Source organism: Brassica rapa, chromosome A02 (genome assembly GCF_000309985.2).
Source record: "Brassica rapa cultivar Chiifu-401-42 chromosome A02, CAAS_Brap_v3.01, whole genome shotgun sequence".
NCBI classification, from domain to species: domain Eukaryota; kingdom Viridiplantae; phylum Streptophyta; class Magnoliopsida; order Brassicales; family Brassicaceae; genus Brassica; species Brassica rapa.
In genome coordinates this window covers 4,367,455-4,393,458 of record NC_024796.2, presented here as the reverse complement: position 1 = coordinate 4,393,458, position 26,004 = coordinate 4,367,455, and the positions used below count along the sequence as shown (strand labels likewise).

Here is a 26,004-nt window from a genome sequence, read left to right as displayed (position 1 = left end):
TGGTCAAAGAAGAGTAAAGAGGTTGTTTGCGTAGCGTTTGGTCAAATTTGGAAACTAGAGTTCACGCGGAAACCAACAGTGTTTTCTTTGTTCACACCATTATTCTTCCTTCTCCTAATCAAAAATCTGTATAATGTAAAATGATTGATTGCGCTACAGTTTTGATGGAATATGAGTTTAGTGTACACACCCAAAAAAAAGAGAGGATTAACTGCAACTTAATCTGCGAATGAGACAGCAAGTATAAACTATCTAAACTACTTATTTACTTTGGTCCAATGTTATACATGAATCAACAATCTGTATAATGTGACTGATTGCGTTACAGTTTTGTACATCTTGATGTTTAGTGAACTAACCAAAAAAAGAGATTAAGTGCAACTTAGGAATTAAATATTTAAGTAAAAAAGTCAATGATATTCGATACACTTAAGATGGAATCTGATCCGACAAACACATAGTAGGCACTTAAATGTCTGGAATAAAAGCAACTCCAGTTCTTCCTCTATAAAATAATCAGAGTAGATGACAAAATAAAGGGTACAGATTGTTCCTTTTTCACCTTATATTTAAATTTTAAGTGGCGCTGATCGAATTATGAACATATCTTAAACGAAAAATAGTCGTATGTAGTATGTAAAATCGAGAACCGAAAGTCGAAGATCTGTAATGTTGATTGTGATGGGCTTTAGGCAGGCCAGGCCGAAAAAAATCCTATGAACATCCCTAACGGCCTAAGAAAAGGCCAGCAGCTATGTAGTTAAGTTTCATACTAGAAAGCCATGTTGCCTTTATAATTGGAAGGAACACCACCTTCTGGATGTGACCTAGGAATTGAAGTAGGAACTCAACACAATGCCTGATTTGTTGATACTGTAATCGTTTCGTTGGTAGTTTTAGTTCTTTATGTATCCATATATTAAAGATATTGTTTTAAGTACGAATGTGATATTCTTTACATATAATAAAACACACAACAAGCAAGTATTCTTCTTCCTCTTCTGTAATGATTGTAATTAAGTTGTGGTTGAAATAAATATCAATATATGTTACTGTTCATAGTCTTTAAGCATATGACATTGAATCTGGAATAAGCCTTATTGTATAGGTCGGTTTCTTGGAAAGGAAGAAAACTTTAAAATTCGGTCTAGAGGTTTGAAAATGAGAGAATGCGATTAAAACTCTCTCTCTCTCCCCCCCCCCCCCCCCCCCCCCAATTATTATTCCTAACATACATTGTTTCAACATCAATCAGTAGATATGTTTAGAAACAAACATGACAAGTGCAAGCGTCTCACTAACAAAAACGTCCAATTATTATTATTATTTTTTTAAACGTCCAATTAAACTTTGATTATTTAATTGATTTTTGGTGGTATCTTTGTTTAACAGTATCAACAATGATTATTTGTCAAAAATACAAAAATAGTAAATCGATTCAAAATTTTTGGTTTTGAAAAAAAAAAGTACCGCAATAAGCTCCTCGATTCTCTTCTTTCCTTATTCTTCATCCATTTCACCTTGGCATCTATCTATCCGTATGAATCTCTGTTTTGATCTCACTCCTTCACATCTTGTTTGATCCATTACATTTCACGATCTGCGCTTCCTACATGTGCCTGTAAAATCTCGTTTCGTTGTTCTTTCGAGTCTTCATTGAGGAGGGAGAACGATGGGGGCCGTTGCTAGGACCGTGTTCCCCGTATGTGAAAGCTTATGTTGCTTTTGTCCCGCGTTGCGAGCCAGATCCAGACATCCCGTCAAAAGATACAAACAACTTCTCGCCGACATCTTCCCTCGTTCCCCGGTTTGTCCTTCTAACCCATTTACATCTGAATCTACCATGTCGCATTTCCTAAAATATGACGTCATGATTCTCATTTGTTTAAACTATAGCATTTTTTTGCATGAGCTTTTTATCCTTAGCTGTTGACAGCAAACACAGTTTCGTTAGATTAGGACAAACGAATAGCTGCTGAATTTTTCTAGTAGGGGTGAGATAACTGTAATGGTTGCACGATGGATCTTGATTTGTGCTGAGAACAAACACGAATCAAACTTGAAAAAAAACAAGAAAACCTTGAGAGAAATTACATTAAGGCAAAGTAATATTGATTATGCTGTTCTAAAAAAAAAATTGATTATGTGAATTAATAATTTGCAAATCCAACAAATACTAGTGCACAGAGATTTAAGAATTTTACGGTTTGATCTCAGGAATTTAATGTGTGTTTTTTTTTTTGAAAAAGGAATTTAATGGTTACTTCTTGGTTTAACTTTTTCATTATCCACTTTTGCACGTCAAGTGTTTCTACTTATTAACTGTAAGATTTCCTCCTACATTATGCTTACTAATTTGCAGGATGAGCAACCTAACGACAGAAAAATAAGCAAACTATGTGAATATGCTGCCAAAAACCCTCTTCGTATTCCTAAGGTGAGTTTCCACAAGCTATAATCCTTTATTACACATTCCATGATATTATGGATTTAGTTATCTTCAGCTTTTTTTATAAAGCAAGGGTTCTATATATATACTATTTTTTTTCCTTCTTCAGATTACAACCTATCTTGAACAAAGGTGTTACAAGGAACTGAGACTGGAGCAATTTCACTCTGTAAAGACTGTCATGTGTATCTACAAGAAGCTCTTGGTTGCCTGTAATGAACAAATGTATGCTCTCTTTTATCTAATTCAACATAAATAATACTCTGCTTTAAGATAAAATTATGGCTTTTACTAATGAATTTATGTCTTTCAGGTCTTTGTTTGCTAGTAGCTACCTTGGCCTCATTCATATCCTTCTGGATCAATCCAGGCATGATGAGATGCGCGTTTTAGGTTGTGAAGCTATCTATGATTTTGTTACCAGTCAGGTGCATATCTCTTGTCAACTTTACTGTTTTATGATAAAACAACATCAGATTCTGGAGCCTGATAATGTATGCCACTGATTTTTTTTACAGACAGAAGGCACATACATGTTTAACTTAGATGGGTTGATCCCAAAAATATGTCCTTTAGCTCACGAACTTGGAGAAGAAGAAAGGACAATACATTTGTGTTCTGCTGGGCTCCAAGCTCTCTCATCATTGGTACTCTCATCATATAACTTAGTTTGTTTATTCCATTTGCAAGAAAAAGTATTGATACAATCATTGCATTGTTCACAGGTTTGGTTCATGGGAGAATTTTCACATATCTCAGTGGAATTTGACAATGTAAGTTTGCTTGGAAGCTGAGTTTTAAGAACCCTAGACTGTTCAATCATTTGTCCTAACGTTTTCTTCTTTTCAGGTTGTCTCTGTTGTCTTAGAAAATTATGGAGGAGTTGTTCAATCTTCCACTGGTGCTGTACAACAACAAGACAGCAACACTGCTTCTGAACTTTCTCCCGCAGAAGCTGAGACAAGGATTGCTTCTTGGACAAGAATTGTGGATGACAGAGGCAAGGCCATTGTATCTGTGTAAGCCTTAGTTCTTTATAGAATATGTATATGTGTCTCGTTCTCTTTTACTGATTAGTGAAAATGCAGGGAAGATTCTAAGAATCCTAAGTTTTGGTCGAGGGTTTGTCTTCATAATCTTGCCAAGTTAGCAAAAGAAGCTACAACAGTGAGGCGTGTACTCGAGTCACTCTTCCGCTACTTTGATTTCAATGAAGTTTGGTCCACGGACAACGGTCTTGCTTTATATGTTTTGCAGGACGTTCAGTTACTGATAGAAAGATCTGGTTTGTAACATCTCCATTTGGTTTATTACTCATCTTGTTAATGAGTCCTACTAATAGTGTTGTTAACTGACGACAGGGCAAAACACTCACTTCTTGTTGTCTATCCTGATCAAGCATCTTGATCACAAGAATGTTCTGAAGAAACCTAAGATGCAACTAGATATAGTTTATGTTGCAACTGCACTTGCTCAACAGACTAAAGTTCAGCCATCTGTTGCAATAATTGGTGCGTTGAGTGACATGATTAGGCATCTGAGGAAGAGCATTCATTGTTCGTTAGATGATTCAAATCTTGGGAATGAGATGATTCAGTATAATCTCAAGTTTGAAACTGCAGTTGAGCAATGCCTAGTGCAGTTATCACAGAAGGTAACTCATATTGAATCTGAAATCTATGCTGCTGGATACTAACTCAGTTCCTTTAAATAGTTTTTCTAATGTTTTCACACGTACTAAGAAAACACATTAAATAACTACTTATCAGTTCTTAACTTTTAATCTAGAGTAATTTAATAAACTCAATTAATTTTCTTGAAATTTTTAATTTCTGCATAGGAAACATAAAACATATATTTTTGTGAAACAAAATTTTGTTTTCTAAAACATCTATTAAACATATATCTTAGTGGAACGGACGAAGTATAGTTTAATTTCTATAGAACTGATAGTTTCTCTGGCAATGTAGGTAGGAGATGCAGGTCCTATCCTTGACATAATGGCTGTCATGTTAGAAAGCATGTCAAACATTACAGTCATGGCAAGAACCCTAATTTCCGCTGTCTTCCGGACAGCACAGATTATAGCAGCCATACCAAATCTATCATATGAAAACAAGGCAAGATGCTTAAACCTTGAACTTTCTTCCATACATCTGTTTACACTCAATGTGTAACTATGCAATATTTACACAGGCTTTTCCAGATGCATTATTCCATCAGCTGCTTCAAGCTATGGTCTGTGCTGACCATGAATCTAGGATGGGTGCCCACCGTATATTCTCTGTTGTTCTGGTCCCATCTTCTGTTTGTCCAAACTCAGTTCCAAAGTCTAGAAGACCTGCTGACATGCAGAGGACACTGTCAAGAACTGTGTCTGTGTTCTCTTCTTCAGCTGCATTGTTTAGAAAACTGAAGATGGAGTCAGATAAATCTGCAGATGGTGCTGCAAAGATTGAGAGAGTCTCAACGCTTAGCAGGTCACAGTCAAGGTTTGCTAGTAGAGGTGAAAGTTTTGACGAGGAGGAGCCAAAGAACAATACAAGTTCAGTCTTGAGCCGGTTGAAGTCAAGTTACAGCAGGAGTCAGAGTGTGAAAAGGAACCCATCATCAATGGTATCTGATCAGGATCCTTTGGGAGGTTCGGAAGAGAAACCAGTAAGTTTCACAAATGTGCTTTGTTATATTAACTCTGAGATGGTTTTATCATTGTCTTATAATTGGTTTTGTGTGTTCCTTTCAGGTGATACCTTTAAGATTAAGCAGCCACCAGATTTGCCTTTTGCTTTCATCCATATGGGTGCAGTCTTTGTCTCCTCACAACATGCCACAAAACTATGAAGCCATTGCTAATACATATAGCTTAGTACTTCTCTTTGGAAGGACTAAGGTACAATAGTTATAAAGTTATTCATTAGTTCATGTTTAACAACACAAGTTAGTGTTATGTCTAGTTATTACACTGCTTTAGTTAATGTTTAGCAAGCTACCAAATCTAAAGCGTGTGATAAAATTTATGTAGAACTCAAGCAATGAAGTCTTGGTGTGGAGCTTTCAGCTAGCATTCTCTTTGAGGAATCTTTCTCTTGGAGGTACTAGTCCATTATACTTGTCTAAGTGTAGATGTTACTTTGTTTATTTCACTCACTGTTATGCATCTAATGTCATGAGAAGTGTTGCATTAACTCTTTGTGTTGCCAATATTAGGACCATTACAGCCATCAAGGCGTAGATCACTCTTCACTCTTGCTACATCAATGATCATTTTCGCAGCAAGAGCCTTCAACATCCCTCCTCTTGTTAATAACGCAAAAACCGCACTACAGGAGAAAACGGTAGACAAACGTTTTCCTCTATGTTCTAGTAATAATACAGTTTAACAATAAAACATGCTCTTGCTTATATATATCAGGTAGACCCGTTTCTTCAACTGGTGGAAGATTCCAAGCTAGATGCTGTGTTCTATGGACAAGAAGAGCAACCAGCTAAAGGTTATGGATCAAAAGAAGACGATGATGATGCTTTGATTTCACTTGTGGCCATAGAAGAAACTACACAAAATCAACCTAGAGAACATTATGCTGCCATGATAATGAAGTTTCTTGGGAAACTATCAGATGTACATTTTAAAAATGTTCCATCAGTTATCTTATTATAATCTTGTAATGTACATGAGTTTACTTAACTGTGTTGATGGTTTTAACTTGCAGCAAGACTCGTCGTCTATAAGGGAGCAGCTAGTTTCAGATTTTATACCTATCGACGGTTGTCCTGTTGGAACACAGTTGACAGAATCTCCAGTTCATGTTCACCGTTCTGAAGATAAAAACAACAAACCACGAGAAATGGTATGTATAATGCATCCACCTTTTGTTTACTCTGACATCAGTCTGTTTCATTTTACTTTTTGTCTCTCCCACAGGATGAAACTCAGTCTCTTATACCGGAGATTGATGCAGCGCCGACTCCACCAGAGGACCAGCTTGCTCTTGATACACAACCTAATGCCAAAACCGCGTTCCTCCTTAGCATCGATGAACTTCTTAGTGCAGTAAGATCTTTATCTTTGTTGGTTTATAAGGCTTGAGTTTTTGTTTGCATTATGCACAAGCTTAAATGAAAATTGTGTTTCAGGTGTCTCAGACAACAGCACAGTTAGGGAGATACTCAGTGTCTGATCCGCCAGACATGACATACACAGAGATGGCAGGACACTGCGAGGCTCTTCTCATGGGGAAGCAAGAGAAGATGTCTTTCATGTCAGCAAAAAGCAACAAGTTCAGCAACCAAACTAAAGAGAGTACTAGTCCTGCTTTGCCTTCTGGTGGTGGTGGGAATCCTTTTGTGGATCAGCCAAACTCTTGGGAGACTATGGGATTGGGTGCACCAGCAGCAGCTTCGAATATGTGTGTCACTGAGTACCAAAACCATCCTCCTTTCTTCAATCCTCCAAGCTCCACTCCTTTTGACAACTTCCTTAAGCCCGTTGGTTCCTCCTGATTAGTTCTTTACCTTTTGTTTCTCTTCTATACTTACGAGAGCTAATTTCCGCGCTGCGCGCGGATTACATATTTTCAATTTGTTTGATTTATATATTAAAAATTGTGTAATATATGATTTGTAGCTAAATTTGGAACAGTTTATTCATTACCAATTTAAATTGAATATTTTGTAGTATTTCCAAATTTTAATAAGGTTTATTTTTTCAATTGTGTCATAAAACTTATGTCACTGTAAAGCAGATTTACATTATATGTAAAATAACACAATTAACATAACAAATACGATGACAATAAATTGAGTTATTTTATAACTTTTTAATGTAATCATTTTCATTCTTTATTCATAACAAAGGTTTAGAAATTTATCAGTGTTTTTAGTTAAAATGTTGAAATTTTATCACACAAATAATACATGGGAACAAATTTTAATATATTTTTTAATTTGTTATGCTTATTTTTTCTATTTTCATTTAACCCTCTGGGTTTGATTCCAAAGTTTAATATACTATATAATATTAACTTTATATTTAATGTTTTTCTATTTTTATTTAGTACAGAAAGAATTTTATTCTTAGAGATTTCCTCAATATAACACATAAGTTTTTTATTTCATAACCCGCTTTATTACTTACCAATTAAATACAAATAGATAGTGTATTTGCTCAAAAAAGCTCGCAAAAAGCGGTTTGGGACATACAGTAAAACCTCTATAAATTAATAACGTTGGGACTTTGAAATTTTATTAATTTATAGAGGTATTAATTTACAAATTTTTCATTATTTATATTTTTATTATAAGATAGATTTATTCTAAGATAAGAAAAATATTTGACTTTAGTGTATATACATTAATTGTTATTTTTTAAAAAAATTAACATTTATATTAATTTTATTATATTATTTGGTGTATATAATATATAATGCATAGAACGTAAATGTGGTTTTAGATATAATACTACTAAATTTCATCAAAGATATATTAAGTGTTAAGAAAATATAAAGATTTTTTCATTGTGAATATAAAACAAAAAATATAAAAATAGGTTCTTACTTATATAAAATATGTATACATATAAATTATTAATTTATAATTTTAATGGGACCATACATTTACATACAATTTTCTAAAAAAATATATTATCTTATTATTTTATTGATTTGTGTCAAATTTTAAACCGACCCAAGTTTGACCGAAAAAATTTATTAATTTATAAAAATTATTAATTTATCTAGTATTAATTTATAAAGGTTTTACTGTAGAATACTTAGGAGCTGCATTGGCTCTTCTTTGTGGCTTCCTTGTAATTGACTTGAAAATTAACCGTCATTGTACCAATGTTTTTCTTGCACAATTCCGCATGAACCGAATAGAAATCGGAATTCACATCTTGTCTCAGCATTATCCATGACTCAGTTCCTGAGAAGGATTCCATGCAAACCAAACTGAACCACATAAACTAAAGTTCTCAGCTTTAACAACTTTATGAGTACTTTGTCTGCAGTCCAGAGCTTAGTTATGTCACGGCTTTAAGTAAATTCCAATGGTTAAGAACTATTACCATCTGCAACAAACAGAAACCGTCTGCGCTGATGGATCAATAGACGTCTGGAATATATAAATAACACAAAATACAGTGTTTTTGAATATCTGTCCATAGAGTAAGAGCTGTCCAGAACAGAACATAATAAGCACGACACTCCCAAAATTCTTCCTCCACTTAATCAAATTCCTAATCTCACCACAGCTCACTGTGTGTAACTCCTTGACACTGAGGTGAGTCGACGGCATCTCCATGTCCTATGGTCGCTGATCCAATTTACGTAACATTAACAGAGGCTGTTGGTATCCGACAGCAAGCAGCTGTGAATTTCACAGTCAGATCTGTAAAAAACCTTTCCCATCCATAACAAAGCTCAAATCAAGAACCGCCACAAAGAATCTGTGCTCAAGCAATCTCTATGAAAGCAAGCTTGGAACTAACCAAGACAGGAAGCATTAACTCCTAAAACACGGAAAAATGGTAAGACATGTTAAACAGTTGCAGAGGAACCATCACAATTCGATGCAATGAGGCTTTAGGAGAATGCTCATCAAATCTGATATCACACTGTTCAAAATTCGTATTCCTAGTGAAATAACACGCAGAATCAACATTTTATCTAACTTAGGTACATATACAACCCATGGAAAACTCACCTCAAAGTGTACTATAGCTAATGATCTTGAATATCCTTGCGGTCTTAAGTATTATTACATTTCTAATATGATATTTGGTAACGAAACAAAAGAAGATTCACTTTCTCACTTCTCAATTAACCTCAAAGAAGAAGCATGTCTCCTAGTTATTGTCTGTGCAGTTTATAAATAGACCATGATTATGAAGAGACCATTCAAGTTCAAATGGAAAAAGCCCACCTATACATGAAGCTAGGCTCATGAATGCTAATCAAAAAGTATTGGTGTCGAAAGGTGTCGAAAGTGGATCGATGGTAGCATAAAGTAAAGGTTTTAGTAGAGTAAAACAGTGGAATCCTAAATAGGTAAATTGTTGTGAAACACTTAAAAATGCAAAAAAAAAAAGAAAAAAAAAAGAACAATGGTCACCTGTTTAGCAAGCGTGCTTTTTCCCATGTACTTTCTTCTCCTGTAATGTCCACAAAAATAAATCATTCTTAGGGATCTCTACACGCTCTTTTTACATATATTTTTTACATAAGGTTTGAACGCAAAGACGTTGGGAAGGGCGCCATACATAAGTTGATTATGCATAGAATGAGTTCAAATTGTTTTCATCATATGAGGAAAACTGTGTACCATCATGACAATCACTATAGATAAATAATTGACATTCAAATTAATTATAATGGTTAAACACATATTTATACATGCACAAATTCAAATATAGAATTGGATTAGTGTGTGTATAAGCTTATAGGGTATATATATATAATATTTTTTAAGAAAAGTATCAAGCTGCTGCTCCTGATTCTGGAGCTCCTTTTGGACTAATTCATTCCAAATCTTGTGCCACATAATGTCTCTAGCTAATCCATACCATCCTCTCTTTTGTTAATTTCCAAGGTTAAGTATAGAGTATTATTATTCATAGATGCTTATTCATAATTATTTTTATAAAGAAACACCATAAGCTGATGTAGATTTTTAAAGAAGAATCTTTCATTATTCGAGAAGAAAAACTAACCTTGGTAGGGGAAACATGACCTTCAAATCTGAGAACTACATACTTTCTAGATGTTGAAGTATAGTAGTGGCTCACCTAAAAACCTGTGACATAAGGTAGATAAAGTTGCCGAAACCAAATCCTCAACCACAATACAAAAAATGACTTTTGATCATGGGCGGATCTACTTAAGGTAAGTAGGAGGCAGCTGCCCCCCCCCTCCATAAAATTTTAAACTTTCCTTTAAATGTTAAAGCAGAATTAAGTTGCCCCCGTTGGAAAATATTATACATTTTGAATAAATTTGAATGACAAAAAAATAGATATGCGTCGATGATAACCTGGAAATGAACGATTCATAATTTAATAGATCTTAAATTCCACCATGAATCATATAAGACATTCCTTTTTCTACGTGACCATGCAATCCTGAGGTGATTAAGCAAATGACGTATGGTAACAACTGAAAGAAATATTAGAACCAATCAGTCAACAGCACAAGGGCGGGAAAATGAGAAGACGACTTACTTTCCTGGAATAATCCCAACAGTTGGAGACATTTTCATAGTTTGTACTGTTCCAGTCGGGGTTGTCGGTAATTCTGTATGCTACTACTGAGCCTTTCCGGAAGCAAGCGACCACAACAGCATCTTCTTACAAATGATTGCGGCATACGACCACATAGACTTAAAGTAAATACACGATCTAAATGATGTTTCCGAGACTATATTAATCTTTCAGAGAGAAAGATGCTAGCAATCATCAATGTTTGTCTTGCTGAACTTGGTGATACCATGTTGTATTTGATGAGAACCTGTAAGACACTATTCCACAGAACCAAATTTCCCCGCAAGAACCACAGTGACCCTAAACAAACCAAAAAGGTTTTCATTGATCTGAAAAAGTGCTGCTGAATATAAAAAAATAGCAAAAGAAAGTTTGACCTTATATTTAGTGTGATAACTGAAGAGAGAATTAGATGCAGAACACAAGAAGAAGATTTTCAAGACAATTAATAAAGACATAGATAATGGTATTTAAGATTGACCTAGGATCTTTCCAATGCTGGTGCACTGTGACCAAACGGTTGTAGCATCAACGCTTTAGAGTTCTGTCATGGCTTATAACAGGCACACATAAGTATTCAATCTTTGGTGTTGGCTTAATACTGAGGACTTGAGGAGGCATTTAAACTCTGCAACCTGCACATACCATAAACAAAGAAAAACAAAAGAGAGTGGTCAATATCAGGAACAATGAATGATAAGCAGTTGTTTCTCTACAGAAGAAAGAATGTGTAGCTGGAAGATTGACTCCCGTGGATCTCTCTTAAAACCTCTACACTCTCCATGACTGAAGGACATCTTAGTCTTCTCCAGCCAAACTCTAAACTCTGCAACTTGTTCTGCAGAAACCAACACAATCAGCAAAGCACAAACATAATAACAATAAGATGAAGATACAGAAACTAAAGTATTTTGTGGGGTGTCTATAATGGGTGAATCAACTACATAGATAATTAATTTAAAAAAAAAAAAAAACAGGAAGAAAATAGAAAGCGGCACCTGTTAATAAGAAGCTCACGTTCGGTGATCATGCAATTTCAGATGGATTACATCGCATATTCCGGGGACGGTGTATTTCTCCATGTGATTCATCATAAAAAGAAATAGAAGAAACAGAGAGAGAAGGTTCTATAATTTTACCATTGTATATACAGAGGAATCTGACGATTGATAGATTCATCAATGGACATGCGTTTGGTTTTAGGTTACTCTAAAAGTGGTGATTATATATTATGAAGCTTAAACGCTATATTAAAGGAGAAGATAGAAAATAAGGATATCTCTTATATAGTGAAACGCCTGACGTTCTGTTTTTTTTTTCCAGCAAAGTGGACATCTAAGGAGGAAGGATTGTTGGCTACAGTTTAGTAAAATTAATGTTCACGGTTTGTTTTTTTTTTGTTAAAAAAATGACATGACAATTTAGAAACATGTTATTGGTTGATTAAATCTGCTGAGGTGGACACCTTAGATTTTGAGCTTATTGTGCTTTTAGTATTGTGACTAGGGATTAACCCGGGCTACGCCCGGGATTTTTATTTTTTTCTAATTGAAGTTGTTAAATTATTTATATTTAGGCTATGATTTATATTTATATAAATGTTAAAATGCATGTCATAATTAAAATTTATTTTTAAATTTTAACACGTTAAATTAACATATTTTTTACTATTTAAATATTTTTTGTAATTTTATTGGCTATCTAGTTATCATATTTAACAAAACTATCTTTTGAGTGTTGGAATAAATGTTTTAGAGATTTTATTAAACTGCATAGTATTTTTGGATCGACCACATGCTCAACATTCGATCGATCCGTAAAATGATGGTCGATCTCCTTGGCCAGGTAAGTACAATTTTAGCAAAAATATCTTTTATTTTCAAATATTAAGTATATAACTATTCTTTTTAATATTTTTTTAATTGTATTTTTGATTAAATTATTGTATTATAATGGTTATGTAAATATTTTTTGTGATGTTTGAATTTTTGTTGTTCGTATACTTAACCTAGATGATATTGATGTTTAACAATTTATTGTTTTCTGGAAATAGAAAATAATGATATATCAAAACGTATCTAATACTTGTTAAATGATATTATAATGTAAATTACATCCATTATTTGAAAATAAACATTTGTTGTTTTTATTTTTATTTTAAATCAGAAATTATTTTTATTTAAAAACATTATTCATATATAATATAATAGTTTAAGTTTGGAAGATTAATCTAAATATATAAATTATGTATATTTTTTAAAAAATAATTTAAGATATTATATATTGAGTATCTGAATAAAAGCTGAATTTCTTATCTTGAAAATCAGATATTTATATTTTTGTCTTCATGTTATACTCACCAATCCATCATTGATATTTATAACTCGGTACGTTTTTTTAAAAACTTAGTTTTAAGTAATAAACGAATTTAATAAATTAAATTCATCACCTATAATGTTCTGAAAACTATATTTGAAAAGTCTCTAAAATTATATTTTAAGCATAATATTATTATTATTATTTAATTTAAGTTATTTTAAACATAATATATGCTAAACCAACTTAAATTATATTTACAATAGGACCATCCTAAACCGGTTAGTAAACCAAAAACAATACTAAACCAATATGAACCAATACTTGATTCGGCGAGGAAGAAAGTGTTTCGGGATAAACGTTTGAATGGTTATTAACTGAAATGGTTTGATCATGAAAGAGTTAGTATGAATATTAACAATAAAATTATGGATTAGATTAATTTAAATTTGTAAGAATACCTTTGAGTCTATGAAAAACAATTCAATTCCCATGAAAAAGTTTGGCTTTTGGAAGTTGCGTGTTTCCCAACAATGAATCCACATAACAAAAAGTTTGTTGTTATAAAAAAATCTCATTCAAGGTCATTAAAGGTTTTTGGGACGGCAAGAGTTGATAGTGAAACCATTTTTTTGCTCGAGTGCTTTGAAATTTTCCTTAATAGTGTGAAATTGATGTGGATGGAATAATGAGTTTTATAGAAACTTTTTTGATGTAAAACTATACATTTTTTTTGTTTAATGTGGTATTTCCATTTTTATATAATTTACTACCATTTTAAGATAGAAGTACATTTTAAGATAGATGCTTAAATCTTAATGTACTTTTTCCATTTTTTAAAATGTTTATTTCCATTTCTTATATTTTTATTTACGTAATATCTATATTTTATATTTTAAATAGATATTTAAATATTAATGTACTTTTTCCATTTTTAAATTGTGTATTTACTTATATTATATATTTTACATTTTAAGATAGATGTTTAATGCTTGATGAACTTTTTCCATTTTTAAAAAAATTGTGTATTTACTTATTATTACATATATAATTCATATATTATATATTTACATTATTTACTTATTATTTATTTTCCTGTATATGTATTTCCATTTCTTGTACTTTTAATTTACTTAATATCTCTATTTTACATTTTAAGATAGATGTTTAAATCTTAATGTACGTTTTCCATTTTTTTAAATTGTATATTTCCATTTGTTATACTTTCTATTTAAGTAATATCTATATTTTAAATTTTAATATATATTTTAAATCTTAATGTAATTTCCCATTTTTTAAATTTGGTATTCACTTATATTATATATTTACTTATTATTTATTTTTCTTTATATTGTGTATTTCTATTTCCTATAATTTCTATTTACTAATAATTTTATATTTTAAGATTGATTTACATTTTAAGATAGATGTTTAAATACTAATGTATTTTTTCCATTTTTTTAAATTGTGTATTTCCTTTTCTTATACTTTCTATTTACTTAATATCTATATTTTACATTTTAAGATAGATGTTTAATATTTAATGTACTCTTTCCATTTTTAAAAATTGTGCATTCACTTATTATTGTATATATAATTCGTATATTTATATATTCATAATATTTACTTATTATTTATTTTTCTATATATTGAGTATTTCTCTTTCTTATACTTTATATTTAGTTAATGTCTATATTTTATATTTTAAGATAGATGTTTAAATCTTTACGTATTTTTCCATTTTTAATGTAAAACGGAAATATTTAATAGAAAAACTTGGATAAATAGTCAAATATTTATATTTATGTTTTTTTTCTTTTTTTAGTAAAATGGTAATGTTACATTATGAAGATAACCCGTTTTTTTAGTGAACAACGGTAATCTTACATATGTTTAATGTAGTTTTTCCATTTTTTATGTTGTATGTTTACATATTATTTTTATTTTTAAATGTAAAATGGTAATTTTACATATGTTTAATGTAGTATTTCCATTTTTATGGTGTATATTTACATATTATTTATTATTTTCGAAATTATATATAATTTTCTTTTTTACAAAATAGTAATGTTACATTATGGAGATAAGCCGTCTTTTTTTTTAGTGAAAAATGGTAATCTTACATATGTTTAATGTAGTTTTTTATTTTTATGTTGTATGTTTACATATTATTTTCTTAAAATAAAAATGTAAAATGGTAATCTTACATATGTTTAATGTAGTATTTCAATTTTTATGTTGTATGTTTTACATATATTTATTATTTTTAAAATTATATATAATGTTTTTTGTTGTTTGTATAAAACGGTAATGTTACATGATGAAGATAAGCCGTCTTTTTTTAAGTGAAAAATAGTAATCTTACATATGTTTAATGTAGTTTTTCCATTTTTTATGCTGTATGTTTACATATTTTTTATAATTTTCAAAAATAAGTAATATTAAAATGTAAAACTATATTTTATGCCACGTGTCATCTATCGAGATTATATTATATATTTACTTATTATTTATTTTTCTTTATATTGTGTATTTTTATTTCTTATACTTTCTATTTACTAATAATTTTATATTTTAAGATTGATTTACATTTTAAGATAGATGTTTAAATACTAATGTACTTTTTCTATTTTTTTAAATTGTGTATTTCCTTTTCTTATACTTTCTATTTGCGTAATATCTATATTTTACATTTTAAGATAGATGTTTAAATCTTAATATACTTTTTTCATTGTTTTTAAGTTGTGTATTTCTTTTTCTTATATTTTCTATTTACTTAATATCTATATTTTACATTTTAAGATAGATGTTTAATATTTAATATACTCTTTCCATTTTTAAAAAATTGTGCATTTACTTATTATTGTATATATAATTCGTATATTTATAATATTTACTTATTATTATTTTTTATATATTGAGTATTTCTCTTTTTTATACTTTATATTTAGTTAATGTCTATATTTTATATTTTAAGATAAATGTTTAAATCTTTACGTATTTTTCTATTTTTAATGTAAAACGACAATGTTTAATAGAAGAACTTGGACAAATAGTCAAACATATTTATGTTTATTGTAGTATTTCCATTTTTATGTTGTATGTTTTACATATATTTATTATTTTCGAAATTATATATAACGTTTTTTGTTTTTTTTATAAAACGGTAATGTTACATTATGGAGATAAGCCGTCTTTTTTTTAAGTGAAAAATAGTAATCTTACATATGTTTAATGTCACGTGTAGGGGTGTCAAAATGGGTCAAATGGGTCAACCCAACCCAAAACCCAAATGGGTTTACTGTTAATGAGTCATGGGTCAACCCAACCCATTTATTAAATAGGTTGGGTTGACCCATGACCCATTAAATTAAAAAAGTTAGATGGGTTAATGGTTGACCCATGGACCCAATATCTTTATAATAAATTATTTTTAAGTTAAGACCAAGTTGATCAAAATGATAAAATGTTTTTTGTGGTTTAGGCGGAAAATAACATTTTTGCGGGAAAGTGAATTTTCCCAGTTTTGGCGGAAAAATGCGTTTTTGCGGTTTTGGCGGGAAAACGCGTTTTTGCGGTTTTGGCGGGAAAATGCATTTTTGCGATTTTGGCGGGAAAATGCGTTTTTGGCGGGAAAATGCGTTTTTGCAGTTTTGGCGAGAAAATGAGGTTTTGAGGTTTTGGCGGGAAAATGGGTTTTTGCGGTTTTGGCGGGAAAATGGGTTTTTGCGGTTTTGGCGGGAAAATGCGTTTTTGGCGGGAAAATGCGTTTTTGGCGGGAAAATTGGTTTTTGGCGGGAAAATTGGTTTTTGCGGGAATAAATGATTGGACTTTAGAGAAATTCATGATTTCCAATTTTATCAAACCTTAGAATTGAGTTTACTCATGGTTTTTTTTAATTGAAAACAAAATGGGTCAGAGTTGACCCAACCCAATAAACCCATTAACTTGTTAACCCATTAACCTGTTAATCCATTAACCTGTTAATCCATTAACCTTTTAACCCATTAACCCATTGGATCAAAAATAAACAGTTCATTTGGGTTAATGGGTCAAATTGGGTTGGGTCAACCCATGAGTCATGACCCATTTTGACACCCCTAGTCACGTGTCATCTTTCGAGATTATATTATATATTTACTTATTATTTATTTTTCTTTATATTGTGTATTTTTATTTCTTATACTTTCTATTTACTAATAATTTTATATTTTAAGATTGATTTACATTTTAAGATAGATGTTTAAATACTAATGTACTTTTCCATTTTTTTTAAATTATTTTATATTTTAAGATTGATTTACATTTTAAGATAGATGTTTAAATACTAATGTACTTTTTCCATTTTTTTTTAAATTGTGTATTTCCTTTTCTTATACTTTCTATTTGCGTAATATCTATATTTTACATTTTAAGATAGATGTTTAAATCTTAATATACTTTTTTCATTGTTTTTAAGTTGTTTATTTCTTTTTCTTATATTTTCTATTTACTTAATATCTATATTTTACATTTTAAGATAGATGTTTAATATTTAATATACTCTTTTCATTTTTTAAAAATTGTGCATTTACTTATTATTGTATATATAATTCGTATATTTATATATTTATAATATTTACTTATTATTTTTTTTATATATTGAGTATTTCTCTTTTTTATACTTTATATTTAGTTAATGTCTATATTTTATATTTTAAGATAGATGTTTAAATTTTTACGTATTTTTCTATTTTTAATGTAAAACGGCAATGTTTAATAGAAGAACTTGGACAAATAGTCAAACATATTTATGTTTATTGTAGTATTTCCATTTTTATGTTGTATGTTTTACATATAATTATTATTTTCGAAATTATATATAATGTTTTTTGTTTTTTTTTTATAAAACGGTAGTGTTACATTATGGAGATAAGCCATCTTTTTTTTTAAGTGAAAAATAGTAATCTTACATATGTTTAATGTAGTTTTTCATTTTTAATGCTGTATGTTTACATATTTTTTACAATTTTCGAAAATAATTAATATTAAAATGTAAATATTTTATGCCACGTGTCATCTTTTTAGGAGAAATTTTTTCCGCTGATGTGGACGTCATATGGAGCCTCAAAAGCTCTCTTTTATTAGTAGAGACTAGGGATTAACCCGGGCTACGCCCGGGATTTTTATATTTTTCTAATTTAAGTTGTTAAATTATTTATATTTAGGTTATGATATATATTTATATAAATGTTAAGATGTATGTCATAATTAAAATTTATGTTTAAATTTTAACACGTTAAATTAACATATTTTTTACTATTTAAATATTTTTTGTAATTTTATTGGCTATCTAGTTATCATATTTAGCAAAACTATCTGTTGAGTGTTGGAATAAATGTTTTAGATATTTAATTAAACTGCAGAGTATTTTCGGATCGACCACATGTTCAACAATCGATCAATCCGTAAAAAAGATGGTCGATCTTCTTGGCGAGGTAATTACAATTTTAGCAAAAATATCTTTGATTTTCAAATTTAAGTATATAACTATTCTTTTGAATATTATTTTTTTTATTGTATTTTTTGATTAAATTATTGTATTATAATGTTTATGTAAATATTTTTGTGATGTTTGAATTTGTGTTGTTCGTATACTTAACCTAGATGATATTGATGTTTAACCATTTGTTGTTTTTATTTATTTTTTTTAATCAGAAATTGTTTTTATTTAAAAAAATTATTCATATATAATATAATAGTTTAAGTTTGGAAGATTAATCTATATATATAAATTATGTATATTTTTAAAAAATAATTTAAGATATTATATATTGAGTAACTGAATTTCTTATCTTGAAAATAAAATATTTATATTTTTGTCTTCATGTTATACTCACCAATCCATCATTGATATTTATAACTCAGTATGTTTTTAAAAAAACTTAGTTTTAAGTAATAAACGAATTTAATAAATTAAATTCATCACCTATAATGTTCTCTAAACTATATTTGAAAACTCTCTAAAATTATATTTTAAGCATAATATTACTATTATTTAATTTTAATCATAATATATGCAAAACCAACTTAAATTATATATACAATAGGACTATCCTAAACCGGTTAATAAACCAAAAACAATATTAAACCAACATGAACCAATACCTGATTCGGCGAGGAAGGAAGTGTTTCAGGATAAACGCTTGAATGATTATTAACTGTAATGGTTTGATCATGAAAGAGTTAGTATGAATATTAACAATTGTAAGAATACCTTTGAGTCTATGAAAAGCAATTCAATTCCCATGAATAAGTTTGGCTTTTGGAAGTTGCGGGTTTCCCAACAATGAATCCACCTAACAAAAAATTTGTTGTCATAAAAAATCTCATTCAAGGTCATTAAAGGTTTTTGGGACGGCAAAAGTTGATGGTGGAACCATTTTTTTGCTCGAGTGCTTTGAACTTTTCCTTGATAGAGTGAGGTTGATATTGATGGAATAATGAGTTCTTTAGGGACTTTCTTGATGTAAAACTATACATTTTTTTTGTCTAATGTGGTGTTTCCATTTTTATATAATTTACTACCATTTTAAGATAGATGTACAGTTTAAGATAGATGTTTAAATCTTAATGTACTTTTTCCATTTTTGTAAATGTTTATTTCCATTTCTTATATTTTAATTTACGTAATATCTATATTTTATATTTTAAAATAGATATTTAAATCTTAATGTACTTTTTCCATTTTTTAAAATTGTGTATTTACTTATATTATATATTTTACATTTTTAGATAGATGTTTAATGCTTAATGAAGTTTTTCCATTTTTTTAAAAAATTGTGTATTTACTTATTATTATATATATAATTCATATATTATATATTTACATTATTTACTTATTATTTATTTTCCTGTATATGTATTTACATTTCTTGTACTTTTTATTTACTTAATATTTCTATTTTACATTTTAAGATAGATGTTTAAATCTTAATGTACGTTTTCCATTTTTTTTTAAATTGTATATTTCCATTTGTTATACTTTCTATTTACTTAATATCTATATTTTAAATTTTAAGATATATTTTTAAATCTTAATGTAATTTTCCATTTTTTAAATTGGGTATTTACTTATATTATATATTTACTTATTATTTTTTTTTATACTGTGTACTTCTATTTCTTATACTTTCTATTTACTAATAATTTTATATTTTAAGATAGATTTACATTTTAAGATAGATGTTTAAATACTAATGTACTTTTTCCATTTTTTTAAATTGTGTATTTCCTTTTTTTATACTTTCTATTTGCATAATATCTATATTTTACATTTTATGATAGATGTTTAAATCGTAATATACTTTTTCCATTATTTTTAAGTTGTGTATTTCTTTTTCTTATACTTTCTATTTACTTAATATCTATATTTTACATTTTAATATAGATGTTTAATATTTAATGTACTCTTTCCATTTTTAAAAAATTGTGCATTTACTTATTATTGTATATATAATTCGTATATTTATATATTTATAATATTTAATTATTATTTATTTTTCAATATATTGAGTATTTCTCTTTCTTATACTTTATATTTAGTTAATATCTATATTTTATATTTTAAGATAGATGTTTAAATCTTAATGTATTTTTCCATTTTTAATGTAAAACGGCAATGTTTAATAGAAGAACTTGGACAAATAGTCAAATAGTTATATTTATGTTTTTTTTATATAAAATAGAAATTTTACATTATGGAGATAAGACGTTTTTTTTAGTGAAAAATGGTAATCTTACATATGTTTAATGTAGTTTTTCCATTTTTTTATGTTGTATGTTTACATTTTATTGTTATTTTTAAATGTAAAATGGTAATCTTACATATGTTTAATGTAGTATTTCCATTTTTTATGTTGTATGTTTACATATTATTTATTATTTTCGAAATTATATATAATGTTTTTTTTTTACAAAATAGTAATGTTACATTATGGAGATAAACCGTCTTTTTTAGTGAAAAATGGTAATCTTACATATGTTTAATGTAGTTTTTCCATTTTTATGTTGTATGTTTACATATTATTTTTTAAAAATAAAAATGTAAAATGGTAATATTACATTATGGAATTAAGCCGTCTTTTTTTTAAAGTGAAAAATAGTAATTTTACATATGTTCAATGTAGTTTTTCCATTTTTTATGCTCTATGTTTCATATTATTTATAATTTTTAAAAATAGAAATTATATAAAATAACATTATGCTCTATTTATATAAAATAGAAATTTTACATTATGGAGATAAGCCGTTTTTTTTAGTGAAAAATGGTAATCTTACATATGTTTAATGTAGTTTTTCCATTTTTTTATGTTGTATGTTTACATTTTATTGTTATTTTTAAATGTAAAATGGTAATCTTACATATGTTTAATGTAGTATTTCCATTTTTTATGTTGTATGTTTACATATTATTTATTATTTTCGAAATTATATATAATGTTTTTTTTACAAAATAGTAATGTTACATTATGGAGATAAACCGTCTTTTTTTAGTGAAAAATGGTAATCTTACATATGTTTAATGTAGTTTTTCCATTTTTATGTTGTATGTTTACATATTATTTTTTTAAAAATAAAAATGTAAAATGGTAATATTACATTATGGAATTAAGCCGTCTTTTTTTTAAAGTGAAAAATAGTAATTTTACATATGTTCAATGTAGTTTTTCCATTTTTTATGCTCTATGTTTCATATTATTTATAATTTTTAAAAATTAGTAATATTAAAATGTAAAACTATATTTTATGCCACGTGTCATCTTTCGGGAGAATTTTTTTTCGCTGATGTGGACGCTCTATGGAGCCTCAAAAGGTCCCTTTTATTAGTAAGGATTACTCTTTATAGAACGTGAATAACTATTAACTTATTCCATAAAAAAGATGCAAAAAATGTAAGTTATTTGCCTAAATAAATACCTTTTTTTGGAGTGCAATATCTTCTGATTCTGTAACTTTGATTGGTCATACCAACCGTTGAAAAACTATGCTGTTTATATAACTCATTATTATTAAACAACAGCATGCGACGTATGGATTTGATGTACTGCTTATGAAAATCACATTCACAACTAATGTTGTTCTATTAAAGGAACTTAACACATACATATGTTTCTTCACGTGCAATAGAGAGCGTTAGAACTAGTTATAGACATACAACGGGAAAGCCCTTAAGGCGCTCTATAACAAACAGACAAAACAGAGATTCGAAATGGGTCTCTAAAGAGAAATGATTTTCCTGGGTAGTTGATGTGCTTCATGACCATGGTGGTCGTGATCATGGAAGAGAAGGGTTAAGATACCTACCAGACACAGGACGGAACCAACCAGTAGCTTGTCGTATCGCTCCACCCAGTGAAACTTCAGCTGACTTGCACCGTAGAACGATAGAGCCACCAGCGATGTCATTACCAATATGGTGCTGCCCAAAAAAAAATATCAAACCATTTCAGACATATGCTCTCCCCCTCGTAATATCATACTTCATTGCCCTAAGATTGACTATACAGATAGATGTCTATTCGTCTGACCTGATCAGCAGAACTATGATGGCGAGAACCATCATGGGCTTAGAATTTCCAACAGCGAGAAAAACAGGAAGAGTTGTTGCACACGGAGATAACGCAGGAACAAGGACAAGCCCAGCAACAGCCATTTTCTCCATGGGTTTGTTATGAGAATGTGTGTGACCACCTTTACCAGCCAGAAACAGCAATACATAGCTTCCACCGAGGATCACAAGCAAAAGGGAAGCAAGCTTGTGAACCGTCTCTTCACCGGCGATGGTATTCGCCATTGTGATCGCTGTTATACCAAGAAGGGAAGTGGATATGACATGCAGGACTGCTCCAAATGCAGCTGAAAAAATCAGTGACAAACATCAGAAAATAATATGCGTTTGATCTAAGCTCAGTAACTCTTTGAAACCCTATTCCAAAGCTACTCTCATTACAATGCGAGAGACATCAAGATCTCACATCATCATTCATATCCATAACTAGACCACAAAACGCAACACCACAACGTTGAAGACGAACATCATCATCATCATCACAAATTCATTAAACCATTGAATCAGCAGTTTGAATCATTCATAACTATCTATTTCTACATTAATCATAACAATGCCTTAGGATTCATCATCAAACGCATCTTAGAGATGGAAACATACTGACGAAGAGCGTTCTGGAAAGCGTCCATTTCTGCGCGCGTCCGACGATTGAGAAAGGTAGCCAGTGAGTGGGAATGAACGAATGGAGGAGCGACACGGTGGCGATTCCGCCGATCGTCGACAGATCCTCCGCCGTAAAAGTGTCCATGCTTCTTCCTTCTCCCTTAAAATTGAAACAAATTGGATCCCCCGCCACGAACTTCGATTGCAGATCTGAGTCTCCGATAATGTGAAATCAGAAGAGGTGTTTAATATGAATCTTCTCGGGATTCATGTGGAGAGCTAAAAGATCTGAGGAAGACGGGAGACGCTTGTAGAAGCATATCAGTGAACTGTACGCCATCATCGCCCATGAACCGGATCAGACCGGGTTATCGGATCACTTGATTTTAATTGGGCCTAAGGAAACAATAATTCGATTGGGCCATGGTCATGTTTGAAATTGATACAATGCTTTCCAAAACCATACAAAGCTTTTTATCTCTTTAAAAGAGAAAACCACCTCTCCTAATTTTATTTTTCTGTGTGATTTAATCAGATATACAATTAAAAGATATGATATATTTGGTTACTGGATCTTGTGATTGGTTTGATATTTAACTAAAGCTTAAAGATTAAAACAATTAAAAGATATGATATATTTGGTTTTGTGGATAATTGGTTTGAATAATTGATCAAAGCTATACTTGTTAAAATAATTAAAAGATAAGATATATTTGCTTTCAGGATCTTTTGATTTGTTTGAATATTTGATTAAAGCTATACTTCTTAAGATTGAAACAATTAAAAGATATGATATATTTGGTTTTTGGATGATTGGTTTTAATAATTGATTAAAGCCATACTTGTTTTAAGATTAAAACAATTACAGATATGATATATTTGGTTTCTGAATCTTGTGAATGGTTTAATATTTGATTAAAGTTATGCTTGTTAAAACAATTAAAAGATTTGATATATTTGGTTTCTGGATCTTATGATTAGTTTGAATATTTGATTGAATCTATACTTGTGTGTTTTTTGTGCATAGATTAAAGAGGATACTTGTATATACACTCATTGCAAAGTAAAAAAGATTTCCTTGTTTAGATAGAATTTGAGTAATTGCAAAGTAAGAAAACTTTCATTTGTGTGTAGATGGTATTTGAGTAAGATCTATTCTTTGTATTATGATTAATACAATGTATTTTTTATTTTCTCAAAGCACAATTATGAATGTGGCATGTCTTGATAGTTTCAACTTCTTGGATATTGATATATATTTAGATGGTAACATCTTGATGGGTGGGTTACTCTCGAGGTTTCATCTTAATAATGAGAATTAATACTATATACTTTCAAATTGGGTAAATTGGTTAAAGTCAATGATGATTTTTTAGGATGAATGGATTGTTTTATTTTTTATGATTTCTAAACTTAATTGTGCAGTTATTGTATTCTGTTTGCTATATGATTGGTAAAGCACAAGAAAAATTCAATCAGTCAAGAAAAAAATGACATTTAAACAAATTCACTATATTATGATAAATAAATTCACTTCACATGCTCTTTGGCCGTAACTATGGATCTTATCCATACATATCGAACAGTTATAAAACAGTTTCAGATCTTGGAATATCTTATCAAACCATTTGCAACAAATGATGAACTTTCTGCTTTTCTCGCCCGAGAGCAGAAACGATGGCCTACACGGAAAAACACATTGTCATTACGTATATGAAAAGTAACGATTTCGTTAAGGAGATGCGGATTCATTATAAGCTGAATGGTCATGCTAAAGAAGAAGCTTATGAGAAGTTTCTTCTACATCTCTGTACCCTTGGACCAGTTGCGGTTGGTTTCAATAACTTCCCAAATTACAGTCTTGACGACCTTGGATTTCATATACTCAGTTCAACATCTATTGAACTTGTTCGATCTGGTTTTGCATATAACTACACAAAACATGTGGCATTTGTTGATGGGACTGGGAATCGATGTTGAAGGGAATGAGTACGTGGAATTATTTGAAATTTCTGGCCATAATTGGGGAGATTCTGGTTTTGTTCAACTTACCATGCACCTGGGGCTCACTAATTTTGCTATTGAAATGGAAATCTGATTGTTATTGTGTATTGAACACTATTTTTAGGGTTTAATTTACTTTCAATCCTCGAAAAAACAAATAATATGAATTAAATTAATAACTTATCTTAAAATCATGAAAAATATGACAAGTAAACAAATTTATCTTTCAAGTAATACAAATAATACATATTTTTTACCTCTATTAATCAACTCTCACGCGTACTTGCTCTTTGATTGCAACCTTTCTTAATATTTCTTTTGAATTGGAATATCAGTTCAAGCTTATCAATATTGGTTTGTGTACCTTTAAAACGACAATATAAAAAGAACATAAAACATGAGATCTTCAACATGGTGCAAGTAAATCTGGCCAGGAGTAGATTTTCATATGACAAGTTAGTCGTAAATTTTCATAAAGCATACAATATTGTCGGTTATCGAATCGTCTATATAATATTTTTTATAAATGTAATGTCATAATAAATCAGCGTTATAAAAAAATAACATAAAACCAAACCAAAATGCACACTGTAATTAAATTTGTTTAATAATTCGATTGGATTAGTGGAAGTACTGTAGCTTATTTGATTAAAGTTTAAAGGCTTTTACACCCAAGTCAATAGTATTGTCGGTTTTCATAATAAATGTAATATCATAATAGATGTAATATAATAAATCAGCATTAAAGAAAAAATTCGATTGGATTATAG

At 29.6% G+C, this 26,004-nt stretch overlaps 2 protein-coding genes and 1 long non-coding RNA gene across 5 annotated transcripts; 1 reads left to right on the top strand and 2 right to left on the bottom strand.

Annotated features, from left to right (window-relative positions):
* LOC103849280 (protein SEMI-ROLLED LEAF 2) lies at nucleotides 1-21,994 on the top strand. 2 transcript variants are annotated; one of them, XM_033285604.1, is made up of 19 exons: nucleotides 1-1,807; nucleotides 2,363-2,437; nucleotides 2,559-2,674; nucleotides 2,763-2,877; nucleotides 2,968-3,096; nucleotides 3,175-3,222; nucleotides 3,299-3,468; nucleotides 3,538-3,734; nucleotides 3,811-4,103; nucleotides 4,420-4,569; nucleotides 4,646-5,107; nucleotides 5,193-5,339; nucleotides 5,472-5,541; nucleotides 5,657-5,784; nucleotides 5,862-6,068; nucleotides 6,160-6,297; nucleotides 6,372-6,500; nucleotides 6,584-6,984; nucleotides 21,892-21,994. In XM_033285604.1, the coding sequence occupies exons 1-18, from the start codon at nucleotides 1,673-1,675 to the stop codon at nucleotides 6,947-6,949; spliced, it is 3,075 nt and encodes a 1,024-aa protein (XP_033141495.1). In that variant the 5' UTR covers nucleotides 1-1,672; the 3' UTR covers nucleotides 6,950-6,984; nucleotides 21,892-21,994. The 2 variants fall into 2 exon arrangements, with proteins under 2 accessions (XP_033141495.1, XP_009124331.1); XM_009126083.3 differs by lacking the exon at nucleotides 21,892-21,994 and having other exon boundaries at nucleotides 6,584-10,651.
* Nucleotides 8,543-12,336, bottom strand: LOC103849279. The gene is made up of 2 exons (XR_004455567.1): nucleotides 11,699-12,336; nucleotides 8,543-11,538 (listed from the first exon to the last, which is right to left on the bottom strand). It is a non-coding gene; the product is annotated as an uncharacterized LOC103849279 (long non-coding RNA).
* Nucleotides 21,995-22,089: 95 nt separating the features above from the next.
* Nucleotides 22,090-23,691, bottom strand: LOC103851395. Of its 2 annotated transcripts, XM_009128251.3 has the most exons (4): nucleotides 23,428-23,691; nucleotides 23,228-23,390; nucleotides 22,587-22,914; nucleotides 22,237-22,477 (listed from the first exon to the last, which is right to left on the bottom strand). In XM_009128251.3, the coding sequence occupies exons 2-4, from the start codon at nucleotides 23,373-23,375 to the stop codon at nucleotides 22,276-22,278; spliced, it is 678 nt and encodes a 225-aa protein (XP_009126499.1). In that variant the 5' UTR covers nucleotides 23,376-23,390; nucleotides 23,428-23,691; the 3' UTR covers nucleotides 22,237-22,275. The 2 variants fall into 2 exon arrangements, with proteins under 2 accessions (XP_018511741.1, XP_009126499.1); XM_018656225.2 differs by having other exon boundaries at nucleotides 22,090-22,477; nucleotides 23,228-23,568.
* Nucleotides 23,692-26,004: the final 2,313 nt, after the last annotated feature.

Bases quoted from the DNA above. Each gene is read 5' to 3' on its own strand.
- LOC103849280 (XM_033285604.1), top strand. From the start codon at position 1,673: ATGGGGGCCGTTGCTAGGACCGTGTTCCCCGTATGTGAAAGCTTATGT. The intron at 5,542-5,656 runs GTACTAGTCCAT...TGCCAATATTAG, and splicing joins GAGGAATCTTTCTCTTGGAG to GACCATTACAGCCATCAAGG. The intron at 5,785-5,861 runs GTAGACAAACGT...TATATATATCAG, and splicing joins CCGCACTACAGGAGAAAACG to GTAGACCCGTTTCTTCAACT.
- LOC103851395 (XM_009128251.3), bottom strand. From the start codon at position 23,375: ATGGACACTTTTACGGCGGAGGATCTGTCGACGATCGGCGGAATCGCC. The intron at 22,915-23,227 runs GTATGTTTCCAT...TGATTTTTTCAG, and splicing joins TTCCAGAACGCTCTTCGTCA to CTGCATTTGGAGCAGTCCTG. The intron at 22,478-22,586 runs GTCAGACGAATA...TTTTTTGGGCAG, and splicing joins ATCATAGTTCTGCTGATCAG to CACCATATTGGTAATGACAT.